The sequence below is a fragment of the Nuphar pumila genome, chromosome 16 (assembly GCF_984573655.1).
Source record: "Nuphar pumila chromosome 16, dmNupPumi1.hap1.1, whole genome shotgun sequence".
NCBI lineage: Eukaryota > Viridiplantae > Streptophyta > Magnoliopsida > Nymphaeales > Nymphaeaceae > Nuphar > Nuphar pumila.
In genome coordinates, this window is record NC_143264.1 from 12,703,783 (window position 1) to 12,725,949 (window position 22,167).

The 22,167-nt window shown below is 36.5% G+C and overlaps 2 protein-coding genes across 5 annotated transcripts in view; one reads left to right on the plus strand and one right to left on the minus strand.

Moving 5' to 3' along the window:
* The window catches only part of LOC149812946 (uncharacterized), a 61,278-nt gene that overhangs the window by 21,778 nt on the left and 17,333 nt on the right, over positions 1 to 22,167 (plus strand). Inside the window, exons 6-17 of one of the 3 annotated variants that reach the window (XM_089992230.1) lie at positions 9,790 to 9,846; positions 11,716 to 11,775; positions 11,852 to 11,979; positions 12,896 to 13,172; positions 13,262 to 13,328; positions 13,670 to 13,740; positions 15,151 to 15,240; positions 16,006 to 16,114; positions 16,585 to 16,676; positions 18,069 to 18,174; positions 18,632 to 18,729; positions 18,809 to 19,313. In XM_089992230.1, coding sequence (XP_089848356.1) covers positions 9,790 to 9,846; positions 11,716 to 11,775; positions 11,852 to 11,979; positions 12,896 to 13,172; positions 13,262 to 13,328; positions 13,670 to 13,740; positions 15,151 to 15,240; positions 16,006 to 16,114; positions 16,585 to 16,676; positions 18,069 to 18,174; positions 18,632 to 18,723 — 1,149 coding nt within the window. In that variant the 3' untranslated portion in view covers positions 18,724 to 18,729; positions 18,809 to 19,313. Of the gene's footprint in view, positions 1 to 9,789; positions 9,847 to 11,715; positions 11,776 to 11,851; positions 11,980 to 12,895; positions 13,173 to 13,261; positions 13,329 to 13,669; positions 13,741 to 15,150; positions 15,241 to 16,005; positions 16,115 to 16,584; positions 16,677 to 18,068; positions 18,175 to 18,631; positions 19,314 to 22,167 lie in introns of those variants that run through there. The other 2 variants (XM_089992231.1, XM_089992229.1) reach the window with 2 other exon arrangements.
* LOC149812947 (F-box protein SKIP16-like) overlaps positions 20,266 to 22,167 on the minus strand; it is a 39,034-nt gene continuing 37,132 nt past the window's right edge. For both annotated transcript variants that reach the window (XM_089992232.1, XM_089992233.1), the window contains 3 exons: positions 21,363 to 21,469; positions 20,692 to 20,789; positions 20,266 to 20,571 (listed from right to left, as the gene is read on the minus strand). In XM_089992232.1, the coding sequence (XP_089848358.1) occupies positions 20,711 to 20,789; positions 21,363 to 21,469 (186 nt within the window). In that variant the 3' untranslated portion in view covers positions 20,266 to 20,571; positions 20,692 to 20,710. The remainder of the gene's footprint in view (positions 20,572 to 20,691; positions 20,790 to 21,362; positions 21,470 to 22,167) is intronic.

Consider the following 22,167-nt stretch of genomic DNA (forward strand, 5'->3'; position numbering starts at 1 on the left):
AAATACAATTTTTTTAAACAATTGCAGAAAACATCCCAAGGAACCGGGACAGATTACATATTTAATACTCACAACCCAACCAACCATTTCATACATAGAATAAATTTAAACCATGAACTGAAATTGCCTTTACTCAATCAAATAATTTTAATTAAGTTCCATATAGTTTTCATACCAAAACAAAATCTTCAGTGTACGTCAGAACCTAGGCCACTATATCATAATCCTCGTGTCCTCCAGCCAACCAGTCCTTCCATTGTAGTGCCTGAAAAACATTTTTTTAAAACGGGGCAAAAATCAAAGTTCTCGTACAATATTCTCTCGAAATCCAACAATAAGGAATTTAATATAAACTAAATCCAATACAAGTTTAAAAGGGCTCTACAAACAACACATATTTAGGTCAACTTACAATTTAAGCAGTTCAAGCAAACATTCAACAATTCCATGCTAAATTAAACATTTAGAGATGCATGAAATCAATGCTAAACATTTAGGGATGCATGGAACAATGCAATATGCATGAATAACTTTTTAAGTTAAATTATCAGAATTGCTTTCCTATTTAATGCACACAAATTTAATTTTCACTTTCTTACAAACTCGTAGATACTCAAAACGGGCAAAGTTCCCGAGGTGCATGACAATTCTCAGTCGTAGCTTAATACACAATTTGTATTTTAATTACTGGGTTCTAAACTTGTTCCTTGACCGGTATCAGGAATCCATACCCTCAATCGAAACATTAAGAATCCTCACCTAATGCCGAAACATCATGAAAATCTATATCCATTGACACCACTTTTCTTGGTATACCAATAATTATAACCGAGTCAACAACACTACCCCAAAGCAAAGTAGTTAAAGTTTCCTATAACCGTGGCTGGGAACACGAACCACACATCGAGTTCTTGAGGACAATAAATGTACACGGTCTTTGGTATCTTTACGGTCTCCTATAACCGCTATCCAAGGTTCCCAACCTTTTAGGACACAAGAGAAGAAAATTATTACATTGTTTAGTGTCTTTTACCATATTAATTAATTAAAAGTTATTCACACAAGAACAATTATGCAAATCTACATGCAATAACAATTTCGGCCTCTTACTCAGTCACATCAAGAGTGTAATTATTTCAAAACCAATTTTTTCAACAAAATCATTGTAATGCAAATTACAATTTAACATTTCATGAGCAACACATGCGTATGGCATCAAAAGACCCATTAGTGATTCAAATATTACCACAATCAGATTACATTGCAAGTTTTTTCAGTGAACATGAAACACTCATAAAGAATTAACTTTTAATGTTCATTATACAATTCATAATACAATCACGGCAAGTTAATGAATGCATATTTAGCCATGTATAACAGTCTTACTGTACTGTCAGAGAAGTCAAAACAGTTAAAAATTCATAGATTGAATAACTGTCCATGATATATTTCTGTTGTGAACTTTATCAAAATTGCAGACATGCGTTTATATATATTTTTGCTGTAAGTGCTGTCAAGATTACCAACAGTTATATATACATACTCTCAAGATCGCGTGCATATATATATATATATATATATATATATATATATATATATATATATATATATATATATATATGCTGTGAACATTTTCAAAATCGTAGACAACTATATATGCATATGTGCTGAGATCATTATAAAAAATTGCAAATATCATATATGTATATGCTGTGAACATTATCAAAATTGCAGACATATATACATATATATATATATCTATGCTGTGAACTCTAACCAGGTCAGAGACAGATATACATATGTATGTGCTGCGAAACATAACCAAGACTTCAGACATATATACGATCCTGCTATAAACAAAAATCAAAATTTGCACACACACACACACACATTATATATATATATATATATATATATATATATATATATATATATATATATGTGTGTGTGTGTGTGTGTGTGTGTGTGTGTGTGTGTGTGTGTGCTGCGATCACTAACAAGATCGCAGACTGATGTACATATATATCAGGGCTGCAAACCCAATCCAAAAAACGTAGACTGATATGTATGTATTAAAGCTACGGAACAATCCAGATTTGCAGATTGATATATATATATCGGCGTTGCAAACTCAATAAAAAACACAATCCGATACACATGTATTAAAGGTGCAAAACAGTCTAAATTTGCAGCTTGATATACATATATGTCAGCGCTGCAAACTCAATAAAAAACTCAGTCTGATATACATGTATTAAAACTGTGAAACAGTCCAGATTTGCGGACTAATATACTTGTATATCAATGCTACAAACTCAGTAAAAAACGCAGACTGATATGCATGTATTAAAACTGTGAAACAATCCAGATTTGCCGACTGATATACATATATATTAGTGTTGCAAACACAGTAAAAAACGCAAACTGATATATATATGTGTTAAAGCTGCAAAAACAAATCAGATTTGCAGCCCTGATATATATATATATATATATATATATATATATATATATATATATATCAAAATCACAGGCTGATATATATTTTTTATATATATACTGCGAATCTTATTCAAGAATGCAGAAAAATACAGCTTTATACATGCAGATAAATCACAGATTGCATACAGAAAATTTCAGGCTTGTACAGGCTCAAGAACGCAAAAAGTAGCAAGTTTATGCATGCAGAAAATTTCAGACATGCATACAAAAATTTTGCATGCATGTTCATGATCAAGAACGCAGAAAATAACAAATTTATGCATGCAGAAAATCGCTCCAGAAATGCAGGAAAAATAATTATATACATATTTTTAAGACTTCAGAAAATCACAGGCTTGTATATATGTTCAGAAACACGCACGCACACACACACACACACGCGCACACACACACACACATATATATATATATATATATATATACCTGCTGCGTTTTCTGTTCAAGAACATAAACGTAGATTCAAATTCTCCTAACCCCATGCGGTTTGGCTCATGACAAAATTCTCGTTCTATCGAAAAAGAGAGGAACCCATACCTTTGCTCACAAATGCGGAAAAAAAAAGTTGAAGGTGGAGAAGGTGACGCCCCTCTCTCTTTCTCTCTCAAAATCTGATTTTGAGAGAGCGGGGCTGATGGGGTTTTATAACACATAGGGACTCCCCATAAGGGGGATGTCTCCTAGTGTTTTAAAATTAGAAGCAGTGTTGTTAAAAGCGCGCCTCAAGGCGCAAAAAGCGCGTCTCGCCTCGAGGCGAGGCCCTTTTCGCCTTGAGGCGCACGTAAAAAGCGCAACAGCCTCAAGGCGTACGCCTCATGCCCCTTGAGGCGTACGCCTTGAGGCGAGGAGGCGCGCCTCAAAGTGAGGCGCGCATTAAACATCGGATGGCCCGGACCCGAGTTCGACCCGGATCCGGGCCCGTATTCTCGAAAGATCGAGAACCTGTGTCTTTAAAAAAGACACAGGCGCTTCGGGGCGAGGGAAAGCCCTCGCCCCTTCTCTCTCCACTCCGTCCCCTTTCGTCCACCGCCACTGCTCGCCGCCGGCCACTGCTCGCCGCCGGCCACCACTCGCCAATCACCGCCTCTGCTGAGAAGGGATCACTCGCAGTGCGACCACTCGCCGCCGCCACTGCTATCGCCGGCCACCACCCGTCGCCGATCATCGTTTTCCTTCAGGTATGGCTTTTTCGTTTTTTTTTTATTAACCAGGGGCGTAGCTAGGGGGGGCCAGTCCTGCCTCCCGAAACAGTTAATTTTTTTTTTTTTAAAAGCCCAGTCTTACCCCAACCCTGATTCCATATGAAATAGATTTTTATCCATTTTTGTAGCTCAGCCCAGTCCTAGCCCAGCCCTGACTGCAGCAAATAGTTTGATTTGTCCATATGAAATAGATTTTTATTAATAATTGTAGCCATTTTTTGTCCATATGACTGCGGTCCCTTGTTTTCCTTTTTTGTCCATATAACTGTAGCGATGATGATTTCTTGGTGTGCAATCAAATATCCGATGTCCTGAATTGTTTAAGCATGCATTGATTTGGTTTTTCGTCAATAATGCTTGCTTACTTGAGGCATATGAGAGAGAGAGAGCCTGGACATCTTGTGCAGAATACAGTCCAGAAATTAATTCCTTGCTGCTAAATTTGCATATTTTATTATTCTTTTGGAAAGCATCATTTGCTTTTCATGGTGGCAAATATCAATCTGCTTTGAAAAGAAAGGAACTGAAAAGGCTCTTATGGAACTTGTATCCCTTGTCATGTTGGTGGTCACTTCATCACAACTTCTCTTGAAGGTAAAAGTTGGACATAAAGGAGCAGTTGTATGGTTATTTCAATCAGTTTCTGATGTATAGGAGCCCACCCGACCTACATTTTGGAAATAAATTTGTTGAATGAAACAATAAAAAGCAACTTTTTCTTCAAACTGACTATTTAAGGATCTCTCAAGATGCTATTAGGTCTATCTAGATGTTGATCCATAGGATATTTTACACTATAACCCATTTTAATTGAATTAATTTGTGATTTTTATTGGCTCACATCTTTGAGTATGAAAACAGTCTCAGTTTTGAGTGCTTTTACAATAGGATAATGAAGCAAACTAAAACAGATTGTGGGGTTGTAGGTTTCTTTTCACTACTGTGTAAACTGAGATAGAACACACAATTGAAATATTAAACATAATGGTGACCTCTGTTTAGCATATTCAAACATAATGGTGATCAAGTTGTTGCATTAATGCTACTTTTACATGTTAATCTCATATTTTTTTCGTATTTATTTGAGATTTTTTATTTCGTGTTGGTTGGCGCTTCATCAATAAAGCATTTCTTATTTATTTATAATTTTAGATCATTTTTATAGTTTTTTTTAAGTTTAAATTTTTTTTTTGAGGCTTACGCTTTGCCCCTCGAGGCTTACGCCTCGCCTCAGATTTTGGTGGAGCGCCTCGCTACGCCTCAACGCTTTTAACAACACTGATTAGAAGAGTTCTATTTAAATAGGAACTCTTCTAATTTTCCACCTTTATATATATCTATATCTATATATGTATATATATTAAAATATATTTTTCTTTTTTTTTTAAATAATATAGTTTACCATAACGTACTTGGATTATGGATCTTGGCAATAGGTCCAAGATCCATATCACTATTGGGTTATGGATCTTGGCATCGGGTCCAAAATCCATACTATGAATGGATCATGGATCTGGACATCAGATCCAGATTCCATACCATAAATGAATCATGGATCTTGGCAATGGATCCAAGATCCATGTCACAATTGGATCATGGATCTTGGCAATGGATTCAATATCTATATCAAGATCCACTAACGCCAGCATAGAATATCGATTTTCATATAAAAATTACATTCTTTTAATAAAATTTACCTTTATTAACTTTTTAAATTTAAGAAAAATTTGTGAGATATTACACCACAGGACACATACAGTTTGGCTGGATATCACATGCCATTGTATGTTAGTAATATTGAAAATTTAAGGCAAGTCATCAATAAATTGGATAGGAGAAAAGTGGATAAGGTTAGTCTGCATTATGAGATGGTGGAGATCTCGTCTATTGTTTTGTGTGGATTGAAAGGAATATGAGGATTTTTGAAGGTGGGGCATCTAGGATGTCTATAATACAGCTGAAATCCACCATCTGATCTGTCTATATGCTAATGAAACTCAGATTTGGGTTGGATTAGGATGGGGACAATTGGTTTTGCTTCAGCTTCATAGACGTTTTGTGGCTACTACATTTGATTTTTTTTTACTTCATAAATGGAAACCTTTTATCTCACTTCATCATTGTACACCCTGATGACTTCTCATCAGTCTTTTCTTTATTTTAATGACTTTCTAAAATAAAAGGGATTTTGATATCTTTTACATGGAAGACCATTTGAGAAATTTTATACAACAACAACAACAACAACTATGCCTTCATCCCAAAACAATTGGGGTCGGCGATATGAACCAAAAAAGAAAATCATTCTGGGTCTTCCACATGAATCCTTCTCCTCCAATCATTTCTATCCAATGCCATGTCCTCGATGAGGTTCAAAGCATTCATATCCTTTTCTATCATCTCCATCCAAGTCTTCCTAGGCCTACCCCAACCTCTTTTAACTAATATATTTTTCCATTTCTCCATCCTTCTAACTGAAGCATCATTAGCCCTTCGCCGAATATGTCCAAACCACTGTAAACGATTCTCTCTCATCTTATTTTTAATAGGTGCAACGCCTACCTTCTTACGTATCTCTTCGTTCTGAATCCTATATTTTATTGTATTTCCACACATCCATCTAAGCATACGCATCTCAGCTACACTCATTTTTTGAATATGATGTCTCTTGACAGCCCAACATTCCATACCATATAGTAAAGCGGGCCTAATAGTCACCCTATAAAACTTTTCCTTCAACCGCAATGGCATTCTACGATCGCACAACACTCCAGTTGCACTTTTCCATTTCATCCACCCAACCTTTATCCTATGATTTACATCTCCATACTTTTGAACGATAGATCCCAAATATTTGAAACAATCATCCACCGATATTTCTTGCTCACCAAGCTTCACTACACTCCTATCACTACTTCGTTGCTTACTAAATCGACATTCCATGTATTCTGTCTTATTCTTACTCAACTTAAAACCTCTTGCTTCCAATGTCTGTCTCCATAATTCTAACTTAGCATTAACCCCAGCTCTAGACTCATCAATCAAAACAATATCATCAGCAAACAACATACACCACGACACATTTTCTTGAATTGATCTCGTAAGTTCATCCATCACTATAGCAAATAGGAAAGGGCTTAAAGCAGATTCTTGATGTAACCCAACCGTTATAGGAAAATTGGTTGTCACCCCTCCACAAGTGCGGACATTGGTTACTACTCCTTCATACATATCTTTAATTATACTAATGTACTTGAGAAAAACACCTTTCTTCATCATTGTCCACCAGAGAACGCCCCTATGTACTCTATCGTAAGCCTTCTCCAAATCAATAAAAACCATATGCAAATCTTTGTTTCTCTCTCTATTTCTCTCAATGAGTTGTCTAAGAAGATGTATAGCTTCCATAGTTGATCTTCCAGGCATAAAACCAAATTGATTCTCCGATATCATGACAACCTTCCTCAACCTAGACTCAATCACCCTCTCCCAAAGTTTCATAGTATGACTCATGAGTTTTATACCACGATAGTTTGTGCAATCTTGTATATCACTCTTATTCTTATATAGAGGCCCCAAAGTACTCTTCCTCCACTCATTAGGCATCTTATTTGTCCGTCAAATCTTGTTAAAAAGATTTGTCAACCATTCTAAACCTTTCTCTCCCAAGCATTTCCAAGCCTCAATAGGTATACCATTTGGGCCAACTGCCCTTCTTGATTTCATTTTCTTCAAATCCTCTTCAATTTCTTTCTTTTGAATCTTGCACATGAAGTCACGATTCATCTCATGAAAAGGAATGGAGAAGTCTCCAAGATCCTGAGCATGACTTCCATTAAATAACTTATCAAAATAATCTTTCTATCTCTCCTTAATCTCCTCATCTTTGACTAAAACCCTTTGCGTTTCATCTTTGATACATCTAACCATACCCAGATCCCTCGATTTTCTATCTCTCATCTTTGCAAGCCTATAAATATCCTTCTCGCCCTCTTTGGTATCCAACTTGTCATAAACCTCCTTATATACCTTATCCCTCGCATTTCGAACTACTTTTATAATTAGTATAAATCGGGCACTATAGGGGCCTTTCCAAGTTGGTATGCCACTGCATAAGGGATGCTCCCATGAAGCATACAACGGATCAATTTGTGAAAGAATAACAACTGGATAGCATATAAGCTTTTCTTGCTGCTTGGGTGAACTAACAAGTTTTTTTAACAACATTTTAAGTTCTTGCTATACCTTACTGCCACTCTGAGTTTCTTTATAGTGATTAGATATCAAACCTTTGTCATGGAGACACACTCTTCGAGGGGCGAAGTGTGTGTCATTATGATGCGACACAGATCCGAAAGTGGGACACAATGGGATTCATGCAGGGTGCGGTCAACACCATGTCCAACACATTGACACGATGCACGACACATATGTGACACGTAGGCACGGTGTCCGTCATGCTCGATACGTGTTTGACACACCCGACATGGTAAAAATATGCTTATATACATTAATCTTTTTAATGGATAATATATATTATTATATGTAATTATATAAATATATATAATATATGTACGGCCATGTCTCTGAATCGTATTTTTTGAAAATTTACATATCATACCAAGCGAATCTGCATCGTATCCCATATCCGCATCCATGTGACAGTATCAAACAGAACTGTTTACTTCATATAAATATGGCAGCATTGACTAAGGTTTATCATCTGTGAATTAGAGTCAATCTGTGCTCCTTCTCATTGGTGTAGTTGTTGCCAACCTTAAAGGCTCTGCTAGCAAAATGGGTTCAGCTTCTAACAGGTGAACATGACTTTCATGCATGTCCCAGAATGAAGTGTTACCATAGTCACCAGTATCACTCTCAGCAATTTTTTGCTAGGGTTTTTCTCAAAGTTTTTTTAAAAGTGGTTTTGCTTGGAAAAATCTCTGAAGTTTTAAAGATTGAAAAAATATAAATAATAATAAGGTAAGAATATAATAGATTTGTATTATTTTTCTTGCAAAAATGTAAAGAAGCAAGTTTTAAACTTTAAAATACAAAAGGAAAAAAAGAAAAACTAAACCAAGGATATATAAAATATCATGATAATATTGTGATATTTTGTGGTTTAGTGATATTTTGCCAATATTATCAGCTTACCTTAAAATGGTGATAATATCGGTGCCTGTGTCTTACTGTGCTGACTCAAGCAAATGGAGTGCCTTTTATAGATAGAAATGTCTAGCACATAACTGGCTGCTCTTCCAGTTGATTTGGTTGTGGTGAACTTTTGATGTTAATACCCTTTTCTTTACTCTTTTTTGTTGGTGGCTTCTCAATCTTTGCATTTCCTTTTTTGTGGGAAAAAATGAAATTGATTGCTGCATGGGACCTTGGAGCTCATCAGATCCTGTATGCATGAATAATAAATTAGATCCAGGGTCTTGATGATGGAGGGGCATCTAAATCAGTTAGATATGGAAACCACTACTTGGGTGGGAACTCCCAAGGTTTGATTCTAGGACCTATATGTCCTAAAAACACCATCATTGCAGATTCATCCTAGCGTTACATGTATTCAGATTCAGGTATGAGGAATCAAAGATTGTTTATTGGCTTCTGTGTAGAAAGCAAGTGATTTTTTTTGTTTAGGCTATGAGTTAACAAATTTCACCCACTTCATCTAATTGAGATCATTATTGTGTATAAACTTGACCATGTTGGTGAAGGCATATTCACTTCACAAAAACGTAGTTTACTCCTTTTTTGTAATTCTGCTGTTTGCGTAGCAAGGTAATATTCATGGATGTGCTCACACTGTTTAGAATTATCCCTGATTAACCTTTTTCTTGTTTTCTTTTCTTTTTTCCTATGTTTGATTGGTTCATATATTCTATGCCCAAAGACCATCAGTATTTGTAGCAAACATCCTGCCTTATTTAGTTTGCTTTTATGCTGCTTTTGTGTTTTTATGAACATGCATCTTGTTTTTAGGGAACACGAGTGTGGACCTGTAAAGCATGTCTGAATATATTGAATAATTATGTTTTCAATTTTGGAGCTGTTCTCTAAATATGCCTCATCTTCTCAGATCCCAGAGCTGGATTTTGAGATACCACCAGAAGCACAGCGTGGCACCCTTTCAACGGTATGTCTATCAAGCTGAAACACATTTTTGGAAAGTCAAGTTCATATCTCATTTCTTTATTTTATGTGATAATTAAACATTGATGTGATGCTTGTGGTAGCTCCTGGAGCTTCTGAGTTGTAGTATTATGGTCTTAAATAACGTTAGAGCATGCTAAATGGCATAACTGGGGAGCAACTCATACAGGAGCAGGTAAGAAATTGAAGTAACCTTGAAACAGATGGCATTATGTGGAAATTTCAAGACCAAACTACCAAGAATAAATTTATGGTTTTACTGTTTTAGATTTTAACATTCTTGGGGATGAGGAACAGAAATGGGTTGTATGATAGATACATCCAAAAATACTTTGTTGAATTTGAAGATAGACCATGTTTATTTGGAAATCATGACAGTGTTCATTGGCTGGTCGACTTTCATTTAATTGGTGCCCTTTCAGCTCCCCATCCATGAGATTTCCCCCTTTCGGATACCAAGATAGGTGGAACTTTGTATTTGAAAAGAAGTCAAAAGCTTTTTGATTTAGAGGCATTCACACTTCAACTGCACTTCACTTGGTTTAGTGCTTTGAAGATTCTTGCTCGATAATGGTGGGCTGGCTGGCTATTAGATGTCTGTGTTCTGCTGTCACCACTAAATTGTTGTGGGGATTTCCCATGGTGAATAGAGCTGGTGGGAAATCTTAATAAAAGAAAATGTGGAATCACAGTTTCGCTGTAGAAATGGATAGATAACTACTTATTGGATAAATGGGTCATGGTTATGGCATTTAGGGGTGAAAATGGGTCAGATTTGGGCTGGATCCTGCCAGATCCAAATCCAAATCCGAATTGCAAACATTTGATCCGAATCCGAATAAGATCTGATGCGGTAAAGTTGAATCTGAAACCGAAATACAAGTGATAATACTGGATCAGGAAAACTAGAAGAAAAACAATCTATTTACATGTAAAAAATGCAACTGGATCAATTTTTTATTTGGATCAATTCCAAATCTGGCTTAAAATATGGATCCGAACCCGACCCGAACCTGAAAGTAATCCAATTGAACATATCTGATCTGAATGCACATTCGGATCTTACTTAAAGGATCCAAATCCGGAAATACTATGTTGGGCTCAGATCGGATATTCAACCACATCCGATCCATTTGCAGCCCTAATTATGGAATGATAATGCTAAATGCTGAAGCGCATACTTGGAAAACATACTATACATTTTTGGACTGGGCAAGCGAATTTGGTTTTGTCTCATTTGGTTCTGAAAATGCACTGGTGATCCCCTTATGATTCTTTGACAAAACTTCAGTCTGGGATATAAAGTTAAGACCTTCTGGTTTGATATATTTCAGGCCTTTGTTGGTTACGTTCTTCCAATCTGTAACAGATGATAAATGTCTTTGTGGGATCAGTATTGAGTTCCATTCTGTGACTTGTAGACATTGGTGATGTGCCTTGGTTTATGCTTACAAAATCTGATTTCCCTAATTGATTCTCCTACATTTGCAATTAAGAGGACAATAAGCTGACTGCACTCCAGTAGATTCTAAAATTAGCATTGATCAGGAAAAAGATCATGGAACTCTGGTTAAGTTTTTTTAGGTTCTTATATCTTTCTGTACTTGGAGCATGACTGGGACAAGTTGGCTTTTTGAGTTTCCTCTTAGAGGAGTTTGTTTTAGTGTGTTGATTTTTTTGGGGGTGATGTGTAAGGATATCTATGGTTGACAAGAAGACGGTTGCATCAATATTGCATATTAAGATTAGATATGAATAATATCTTCATGATTATTTCTTCTAGTATTGTTTTATGCAAAAAATTCTAGGCATTTGTATCTGCTGCTTTGAATATTCTTTTTCTATCTTTCAGGTGGAAGGGATCCTTTTACGAGCCATTAATGAATTAGAGGCTCTCCAAGATGAGAGAAAGGTGCATTTCAAATCATGGAAATTATGTTCCTCTCTCGCTTGTTGGTGTTGTAATCCTTTATCTCTCTGAGTTTCAGAAAGTTGATCCAGAGACTGCTGAAGCTTTAGATAAATTCTTGACAAAATTGAAGTCCTTGGCTGTAGGAGATGGATCCTTCACATTCATACTTGATGATCCAGCTGGCAATAGCTTTATTGAGAACCCGTATGTTGGAGTTCCTCATATGATTATGGCCTGTGTGTGTTAGCGGGGGGGAGTGTGGGTTATGTGTTGCGTGTGTGCATGTGTGGTGGTGGTGGGGGGGGGGAGGGAATGTATATGTGTGCGTGGGTCTGTGTGTGCGTGTGTGCATGTCTCTGTGAGCTATCAAACTCCAGTTGATGTTCTTATAGCATTTTTTGTCTTGCAGAGTCTGTCTGAGCTGTTTGACATTGTCTTATCATCTGGGTTTTTTCTGTTCTTTTCTTTCTTCATGGTGTATATGTTTTGCTTGGTTTTTCTGTGCATCACTCACTCTGGTTTGTATTTTATTTTCTGTAAGTGGCTCTTTATACATGTGCATGCTTTCCATGTGCTATGAATGAGATTTAATTGAGATATTCTATTGAATTTGGTGGGGTTACAATAAGATTCTAACTGGTGAACATCTCATTTTATTAATTTCTAGTCGTATGTTCCCATTTAAACTCCTTGATTTACGTTCTGTGAAGTGTGATGCCTCTCAGCCATAGACTGTTTTGTTGTTGTAGTGTGCCTCTCAATCACATTTTAAGATTTGAAATCAAAGCTTGTGTCATCTATCAGCTTGGTTGGACTGCATTTCATGTATTTGATGCTTTGATATTTAATGGATGCTTTTCATGTCTTGCTGAAACTTCCAGTTGGTCTAAGACCATTTACTTCCTGATTTCTCAAGGCTGGGAATTTGAACTTGATTAGATCATGCTGTTTTGTAAATTAATTCTCTTGCTATTTTTGGTATATATTTATATTATCAAGTTGGCATTTATCAGTTATGGCTGTGACAATCTATTATTAAGTTGGACACTTACCACCATTATATAACTAACTCCATTTAATTGGTGCTCAAAATTGCTCAAATTTTTGTTTGCTTTAACAGGTATGCACCATCTGTGGATCCATTGTTGACTATTAGGTTTTATGATCGGACACCTGAACAGCAGGCTTCACTAGGTTTTCTTGTTGATCCATCATCATCTGGAGCTGCTGAACCTTCTGATAGTGAAGTTTTAGCAGAGAAAAGCAGATATGTTCCTGCTGGAACAAAGAGAGAACCACATGGTTCAATTGGAGCTACCGCAGGTCATCGAGCTATTGCTCGGGGCACTAGTGAGGAAGTTGCTGCAGCCTTGTTTAAGTATTCTGCACCTGAAGAAGTATGTTCATGTTGTTGGAGACCATTGGCATGCTATACATTGTGCCATGAAATTTTTGGGCTTATCATTTTGCTGCTTTATTGTTTCAGGTGATGACATTTCCTTCAACATGTGGAGCTTGTGGAAGTAAATGTGAAACACGTATGTACGTGACCAGTATCCTTTTTTTTTTCGTTATGTTGTCAAGCTGATATGAACTTGGTTGTGCAAATGCATATTGATTGGGTGATTCTTATATCTGTCCCTTGAATGCTAACAAGCAACTTCATTCTTTAGATGCATGCCTTTTGTATTTTTGGTACCATGGCAGCTTGAGTTGGAAGCTCTTGAAAAAAACAAAGGACTGATTGTCCTGAATTAGAAGTAGATATTGCATCTTAATTGAAGCAGCTGACTCAGTTCTGTTATAACTTTATTTAATTGTCATTGATTTCTTGATGCTCTGTTTTGAGATTTTGCTGGTAGCATTGGATTTTGTTCAACTTAACCTCATCTAGAAATCCCATACTTCCAGGAAGTGATTGTGATGGCATCTTCTTGTGATGCTTGTGGCTACCGCAATTCTGAGGTTTGTAATAATCTCTACCTATGTCTAAAGAAATTAAGATTTCTTTTTTAACTTTCCTTTTCAGATGGTAGCTTGGTAATATTATTATCAAGTTTGTAAGTATCGAATCGTTACCCGTATTGATCGGGCCCAAAGTAACACTGTATCGTATAGTAAACTATCATAATTTTTTAATAAAAAGTTTCCAAAAATTCCAAAAAATCTATAAAAAATAGCAAAAATTCTAAAAAAAACATAACATATGAAACAAACCATGCAACTGATAACTAACTGTAAATAAAAGGAAAATAATTTAAACATAATTAAAGCCTTAACAATATTAAATTTATATCCAAGTCATACTAAAATGTCATTAAGTCATAATTAAACTATTGAGAGTTCTTATCTTTCGTATCTAAATTCTAAACTATAAAGATCTTATTTTTTTATAGGCCAAGAATTAGGATAGAAAATCCTCATTGTTGCTTCAAACTGTCGCGCCACCGCCTCTTCATATTTGCACAGTTTGTTGGCAAGTGGGTCATCATCGTCATCTTCAGAATCTGGAATAATAATTGAAAGTCCTTTACATTTTTGCAACATTTTTCTTCTTTCAATTGCTTTTAGCTCAACAATAACATCAGTAGGAAAAGTGGCATAAATAGATGAAGAATCATATGGTCGCACTTTTTGACGAAGAGCTGCAATATGTTGCTTAAATCTATGTAACCCACCTTTAATAATAACACCACAAAACAAACATCTCAAATTCAATGGTGACCCTAGTTGTGGTTTATCACCAATGTTTCTGCAGTATTGCCATACAAGATCATCTCTATGACATGAATGTGAAGACGACATCGAAGGATCTAAAATAAAACATAACCAATTAAAAAACTCAATAAGAAGCAACGAATAAGAAGCACCAAACACACCTTAATAATAAAACACTCAATAAAAAACAAATAATAGGGATTTTGTACCTTAACCCACTTTCTTGAGTGAAAAAATGGTGAAAATGCACACTTGATAAAATCACAAAAACTCTCTCCCTTGCCCACGAATCGGCCCCCAAATCGATCTCACAGAACCTAGGGTGTGTGGGTTCCCTCTAACGGACTCTAGGCATATGGAGAACTCGGTCCTCAAGAGGTTTTTTAAATCCAAAATGTAGGAAGACGACTTTCGGCTTTCTTTAAGTGCACTGATACTGTATCATACTATACAACACGATACATGGGTGTAACATATGATATATCCGATACGGGTACGATACACACTCACATTGCGATACGAGTGTATATCGTATCACAAAACCCAAAAGTATCGTACCATATTGTGCAATACATACAACCATGATTATTACTCTCATAATTTAAGTTGTAAAATCGTCAAGTTTGATTGTGACAATTGTTTTGTTGCTATAAGTAGGTGAAGCCAGGTGGTGCAATTCCAAATAAAGGAAAGAGAATTACTGTGTGCATACAGAATGCAGTTGACATTTGCAGAGATGTGATAAAGGTTTGTCCATTTCTCATTATGCACAAGAAAATAATTTAATTATTATAGCTCTTTTAAGTGCATGGTTACTTTAACTTCTTGTGCATTTAGGTCTGCACACGAACTGACTTGACTGGTCATGTTCAAGATCAGCTCAGTTGAGCTTGAGGAAGTTTAAGATCAGTTTGGCATGGCATGAGCCAAGTTGCAGTTTAAATGGAAACTATAAACGTTTAATGAAAAGTGAGAGGGGTAGGATTTGAATCTTTTCATCTCTTATCAAGAGGGGAAAAATAAGAGCTTTATCAAGTATTTAATGAGCCTTAACTCAGGCTTGAACATGGTTTGTTTAACTGAATGAACCTTAATCTGGGTTGATCTTGGCTTGCTTAATAAATGAACTGATTTTGAGCGGAGCCCAAGCTTTTCATGCATTCTATGTGATTTGGTTGTACTGTTATGGTTGTCTCATCTTTTGAGCAGTAGAACTTTTTATTTGACATTTATCTTTTATATATTATTAATGCCAGCTGTTTTTATTTTCAACACTCCCAATATTAACATTATTACTCTGATGGTTCATTTCCCGCTGAATATTTCCTTTTGTGTTTGACATTGTTTGCTTTTCTAGAGTTTGTTTTTGTATTATTTGCCTTCAATCAGCACCTGCTGTCATATGAATTGAAAATATGGAATGGGCAGAGTAGTTTCATGTCATAAGTTGATCATACTAATTCTCCATTTTTATTGATGTGTGTTATTTTGCTTCCAATCATATGTTATCAGTCAGATACAGCAAGTGTTGGAGTTCCAGAGCTTGACTTGGAGCTTTCCAGTGGCACTTTGGGTGGGCTTGTAACAACGGTCGAAGGCCTAATGACCAAGATTCGAGAAAGTAAGTTTATTATCTGTTTGCAGATACTCACACTGTTAAATGAAAATATGAAGTTGATATGTAGTCATTCTAGATTTGCATATCTTGGTATTGTGTCTTTGATGATGCTGCGTCAACATTGGCTATTAAAAATGAATAACCTCCTTTGATGTCAGAAATGAATAGCAGAATTTATTGTGGTTTTTATTGAAACTCTTCAACCTAACATGGAAACTGTCTTCCATTGGTGACCATGCTGTTAATTACAGAGTTAATTGTTTTAAACAAATTTCTTCTTGATACTTTCAAGTGGCATCTGATAAAGCTTTGATGCCTGGACCCCTATGGTTTCTTTCAGTCCATAATAGCTCGGTGGTGCTTGGCATTGTCCGAGGCGATGACCAAAATTTAGATGTATTTGGACTTGAGGCAATTTTATTCCTTCCTTTTTAAACTGTGATATAATGTTGCTTATCAAAACGTTCTTCCAGATCTTGAGAGAGTGCACGGATTCACATTGGGAGATAGCATTGATGAGTGGAAGAAAAGCAAATGGCAAGATTTCAATGCAAGACTAGATAAGGTGATTTGCATGAATCTTAGGGATAAGATGGAGTCCCAGAGTTTTTGCTCATTTTTTTTGTCTGATGCAGAGTAGCATGTTCATTGTATGTTGAATTGTTGATTGATGCAGTGAGGACATTGAATGAATGATTCAGCCTGCTTTTGCATTCATCTTCTTGGAACTTACGAAACTTTCCTTTCGCATCCCTTTTAGTTGCATGATTCCAAGTGATATGGATGGCAATTTATCTCCTGATTCTAGTTTGTGTTTGATCAATTCATGTTGGTGCCAGAGAACTTTTAATGACTAAACTGTGGACCGATTCCTATCAAATAACTCTTTATGTATCATCAACAATTGCTTTTGGGAGGCTGTTTGAACAATGAGTGGCCTTTCATCCAGACTGAATACTCTTTGATTTGCATCTTAAGCCTGAAAGGAGAAATATAAATATGTAGAGAAATGCACGCTTCACAATCATGTCTTTCCCTGACGGAGCTTATCAACATATGGAAACAGGATCTCCCAAAATGGTTACTATTATCTCTTCTCATATATCGCTTTGGAAGGGTCTTAAACTAGATTAGGCAGTACTAAGAAGCATCTGTGCCTTTGTAAGAAAAGGTACATTTGGGATTATTTTACCAGCTTATAGTCGAAAGTAATTTTGTATTTGTTCTATTTTCTTTGGTCTTTTTCTACTTATAAAGATGCTGCTCACAAAAATGTTCAAGATCATGGACCTGTTTGTGGACTTCCATAGGTTTGGGATGTGTAGGTCCTAGCCAGTCTGCAGGTAGTAACTGGAATGAAATTGCTGTCTAATTTGAAGACAGTATTTGAATAAAAACGTTTGACATGACCTACAGACATGTTCCATTATAGGAAATTAGTACACCTTGAGGTTGTGTCCTCTGATCTTGAAACTTGTCATTGCTGCATGGATATTTGAGCAGTAGAAAGTATGCTTATGAACATGTAATGAGTCGCTAGAGGCTTTCAATTGTATGCTGACCTGGCATGTGGTGACTCTAGAGGTAGAACTCCAGTGAGATGTGCGTGTTAAATTCTGTTGTTTCTCTTGACTTGGGACTTGTGCTCGGTTCTCAGATGTGGTCATCCTGAATGGATTCTCTCCACAGTTGTACAGGGATAGCTCCATTTGGAAAATGGACCTATCAAATACTCGTCTCAAATTCTTGGACACCATTGATCCTACTGCATGGACATACTCAGCATTTGAATGACTTACAGATGGTCTCAAATTCTTGGACACCTTCATTGATCCTACTGCATGGACTCAGCATTTGAATGACTCTTACAGATTGTTACCTTGCCACATGCCACAAAGTTTCCATTCACTCTTGCTTCTTTATTGAAGATCTGATGTGATGATCATGGACCATGCAGCTTTTGAAAGTTGAGGAACCGTGGACACTTATAATTGATGATGCACTGGCAAATTCTTTTGTCGCACCAGCTACTGAATTGTTCGAGAATGATGACCAGCTGACCTGTAAGTAAGCAATCTCAATCATATATATATATATGTATGTTTATATTTGGTACTACTAAAAGCACAAGACTATTGAGCTAGAAGTCATAGGTGCAAGCTGTATCGGCTCAATCTAACCACATAAATGTGTTTAGTGTGGTTCGTTTATTAAGGATTGGACTCAGAAACTGTGTTTTTTGATGTAAAAGTATGCTTTTATTGAGTTATGAAACTTTGGTACGTTGTGCCTATTGATTTTTGAAGAGCTTGAAAAACCTGCTTACATGTCACAATCACATTATTCAAAACCCATTTCCTACTAAACAACACTGTAGGTCACATCATAAGGTCCAATTCACAAAGAAATCTAGAAATATGAAATGAAGGTGATTTCTACTAAATAGTTTCATACCTTTATTAGGACCACATATTTAACCTATATTTAAGTTAACGGTTCTAGTTCTTTGGTCTTTATCAGTTGAAGAATACGAAAGGTCATGGGAGCAAAATGAAGAGTTAGGTCTCAATGACATGGACACAGCTTCAGCAGATGCTGCCTATGATGCTTGAATTATGGTTGGTCGTCATTTGTACTACTTTTTATGTGTTCAATTCAATTGGTTGTTTGAATGGTGCATTCGTACCTTCTATGCAGGTTCTTGAGTTGTAAAAAAGCTCATAAATAGCCTTTAAAGTGAACTTTCCCTTCAATTTTCTCTCTTTGAAACATGCCCTTTATAGTGACAATATCACTCATGCTTCCGTTGCTATTGCTCTTAATCCATCCATGGATCTGGATTATCTGTTTCCAAGGTTGAGTGGTTAATTGAAAACAATCTTAGACTCAGCAGCTGTTAAGGGGATCGAGATCTTGGTTGACTCTTGGTGAGCGACAGTTTTTCCAGCCTCTGCTGCACCGTTCAGTAGTTCTTTTGCTGTATGTAATTTTATCGAGAGAACATGGGGAAGCATTAAGAAAATCTGTACTATTGCTGTAATGCTTCTGATTGAGGGAAGCTAAAAGTTTGATGACCCTTCACTCTTGTTAATTACAGGGTAACTGCTGAGCAATTCAGCATGGGGTTGATAATCTGAGGTTTTGTTTGTGAAGTTGAACCATTTTTGTACGCAATATCATTCATTGGTGTGATAATGTGCTAGTCTTTGGGATCCTAGTAATGTTTTAAGAAGAAATTGGGAGTCCTGGTTTCTGCTCTATACGTTATTTAGGTAACCGAATCAGCAAGTAGTTCTGTCATCGTCGACACTTTGAAAAATATCATCTCAGGGTTCCATGGAGCATGGCTCCTGTTGCCTGTTAATTGGTTCAAGCCTGGCTGGACTTGACATAGACCCATCCAAGACCGTCAAGCCTGGTCAGTATGTTTCTGTGCTGGCCTTGACTGGCCTGTTGATGGATCACGACCTGAGTCATGCCACCTGCTGCTAACCTGGCCATATGGTTAATCACTGGTGAAACTGGTATCAATTTCCTTGCCGGAAAAACCCTGTACGGCTGCCACACCCTTAGGAAGGGCATTGGTTTCATCAGCTTGTGCACAGAGGAAATGCGATGTGGGGTTACAACCATCCCTGTTACCCACTCTGCTGGGCAAATGCAACCCCCCCCCCCCCCCCCCTACACACACACACACCATTTTTTGCACTTGCCCTACGTTAGTTGTGTTGACACATGATTGCCATTTTTGAAAAGCAAATCCATCACTCAATCTAGGGTTACATTTTCACTCATTTGATTACCTTGCACCAGAATAACATGAAAGTATAACAAGCACATTGCATACCAATCTTCAATAAGTTTGTATCAAGTGGCTGACACAAAATAACTAGGACTTACAATAGCATTTGTACATTCTGGAAGCAGGTAGCTAAGTAAAAAATAAATGTATCTGAACGTCTCACCTTTCCCTTAAAGAAAGGTAAGCAGCAGTGTAATTTCAGAACATGATTACATAAAGTATTGGAACCATATGGCCATATGCTCCAGACCCAACATGCAGCACCATATGGCCATATGTCCAGAACCAACATAAGTATATGATAGAATAACTGCAGATGCACATACTAGGAATCCCTAACGCTACACCAAAATCATAACCAATGTTTCAGTTTTATGATGCCAGAGCATGAACAGGAATTCCTAAGTTCTCAGAGTAGGTCAAAAATTTACAACGCCATTCAGCAGCTGACCACATCTTTTGTCATCATATAATCATCTCTCAATATACAGCAGTAATTACAACATGCTTTTGATCATGCCTTTCTGCAGATAGTAATAATTTAATTGTTAAACACTAACAACATAGCTTCCTTTACTTGAGGATAAGCATCGTATACCCTCTTTGACAAGCCCCCAACAATTTGTTGACTTCAATGCTAGGAAAATGGAGCACAAACCTAAAACAATTAAAACATATGAATATGCATACACTTGTAGTTGAAGGCAGATTATAGTCAGTCATGCAAAAAAAAAGAAAATGTGTAATAATGCTGAAAAACAGAACAAAAAGATCTTACCCTGAAATGTTGCCACTTATTAGAATATGTAGTCTGGAAGGTTGACAGAGAACTGAGCAACTTCAACATCAAAGGGTCTACCTTTTGGATTATTCAAACTAAAAAATTCATCCAGTCAGCTAATTATCCACAGTACAGAATCCTCTCTCCATATATATATATATATATATATATATATATATATATATATATATATATATATATATATTGAGAGAGAGACAAAACAGTTTTGTGGATGATGACTCAATAAAAAGCCAACTAGCAGAGGGAAAAGGGGATTTCTATCCCTGACAAAGGCGAGTTCAGATTTTCTGCTACAAAAATACGAGTTCATTCACATGGATGCATGTGAAACATGCTATGAACTTCCAACTCATGTAGAGTCCCAAGTAACCCAATCTTGAGCTTTTTACTTTCATTCATAGACCCTCAATCGTACACCTCCAAACACAAAGTAGCCTCACAATTCTAACATTAATATACATCTGAACATAACAACGGCCTACCTTAAAAAATATCATTCTCCATAAAAAACAGGGAAAAAATAACTATAAAAGCTTCCAATTATTAGGAGCATCTTGAAACTTTTTTCCTTTTTTCAAATAAATACATGGCCCAATGATGTTGAGTTTGAAAGGTCATGAATCTCATGATTGGTTCAGGCTACATACCTGCCAGGTACAAATGTAAAGGAACCTTCAACCGAACCCGAAGAGGAGGGCTGCATGGTGCAGCTTTCATATACAAATTCTTCACCATCTACATATAGGAGTGGGTACTGATACATAAACAAGAAAAACTAAAGTCATGTTACAGAACATTGGGACTCTTGGCCATAGAGAAACTAAAGTCATGTTACAGAACATTGGGACTCTTGGCCATATAAAGAAAGCGAGTGCTTCAACAGTCACATCAAAATCAGTTTTCACAGTAGCAGCCATATGCAGAAAACATTATTTTACTGGTCATTGTGATTGACAAGTGGTATCTTAAATAAATATTGAAGACATGTTAGCATGTCACGAAGACACGTGGACACATGAGGTGGGTTCAACTTGAAAATTCATTTTTTTGTTTGAAAAATAAGACATGAGGACATGAAATTTTTTAATCAATACAAACTAATTTTTTGATATATTTTTATGTTCCTTATGGTTGTTTTAGATGGAACATAGTCTTGAGTTGTTTGATCAATGTGAGTGGACATATTGCAAGCTGCTACCTTCTATTTTTTAAACTGTGTATGCTCTCAACTCTTTCCTCATAAATGTAAAGAAGCCAAGCAAATATGATTTGTAGCCAACTGAGAGGGGCTTATGCTTCTTTTTACAGTTCATTCAGTTTAAATTAGGGGCGTTAGGTGTTATCTTAGTTGTCAAAAGCTGCGTCTAGGCTGGCTAGGCGTAGGGCCACTGCCTAGGCTTATGGGTCTAAGCGGTAGGACTCTGTTTTTTTTACCTAAGCTGCCTAGGCTGT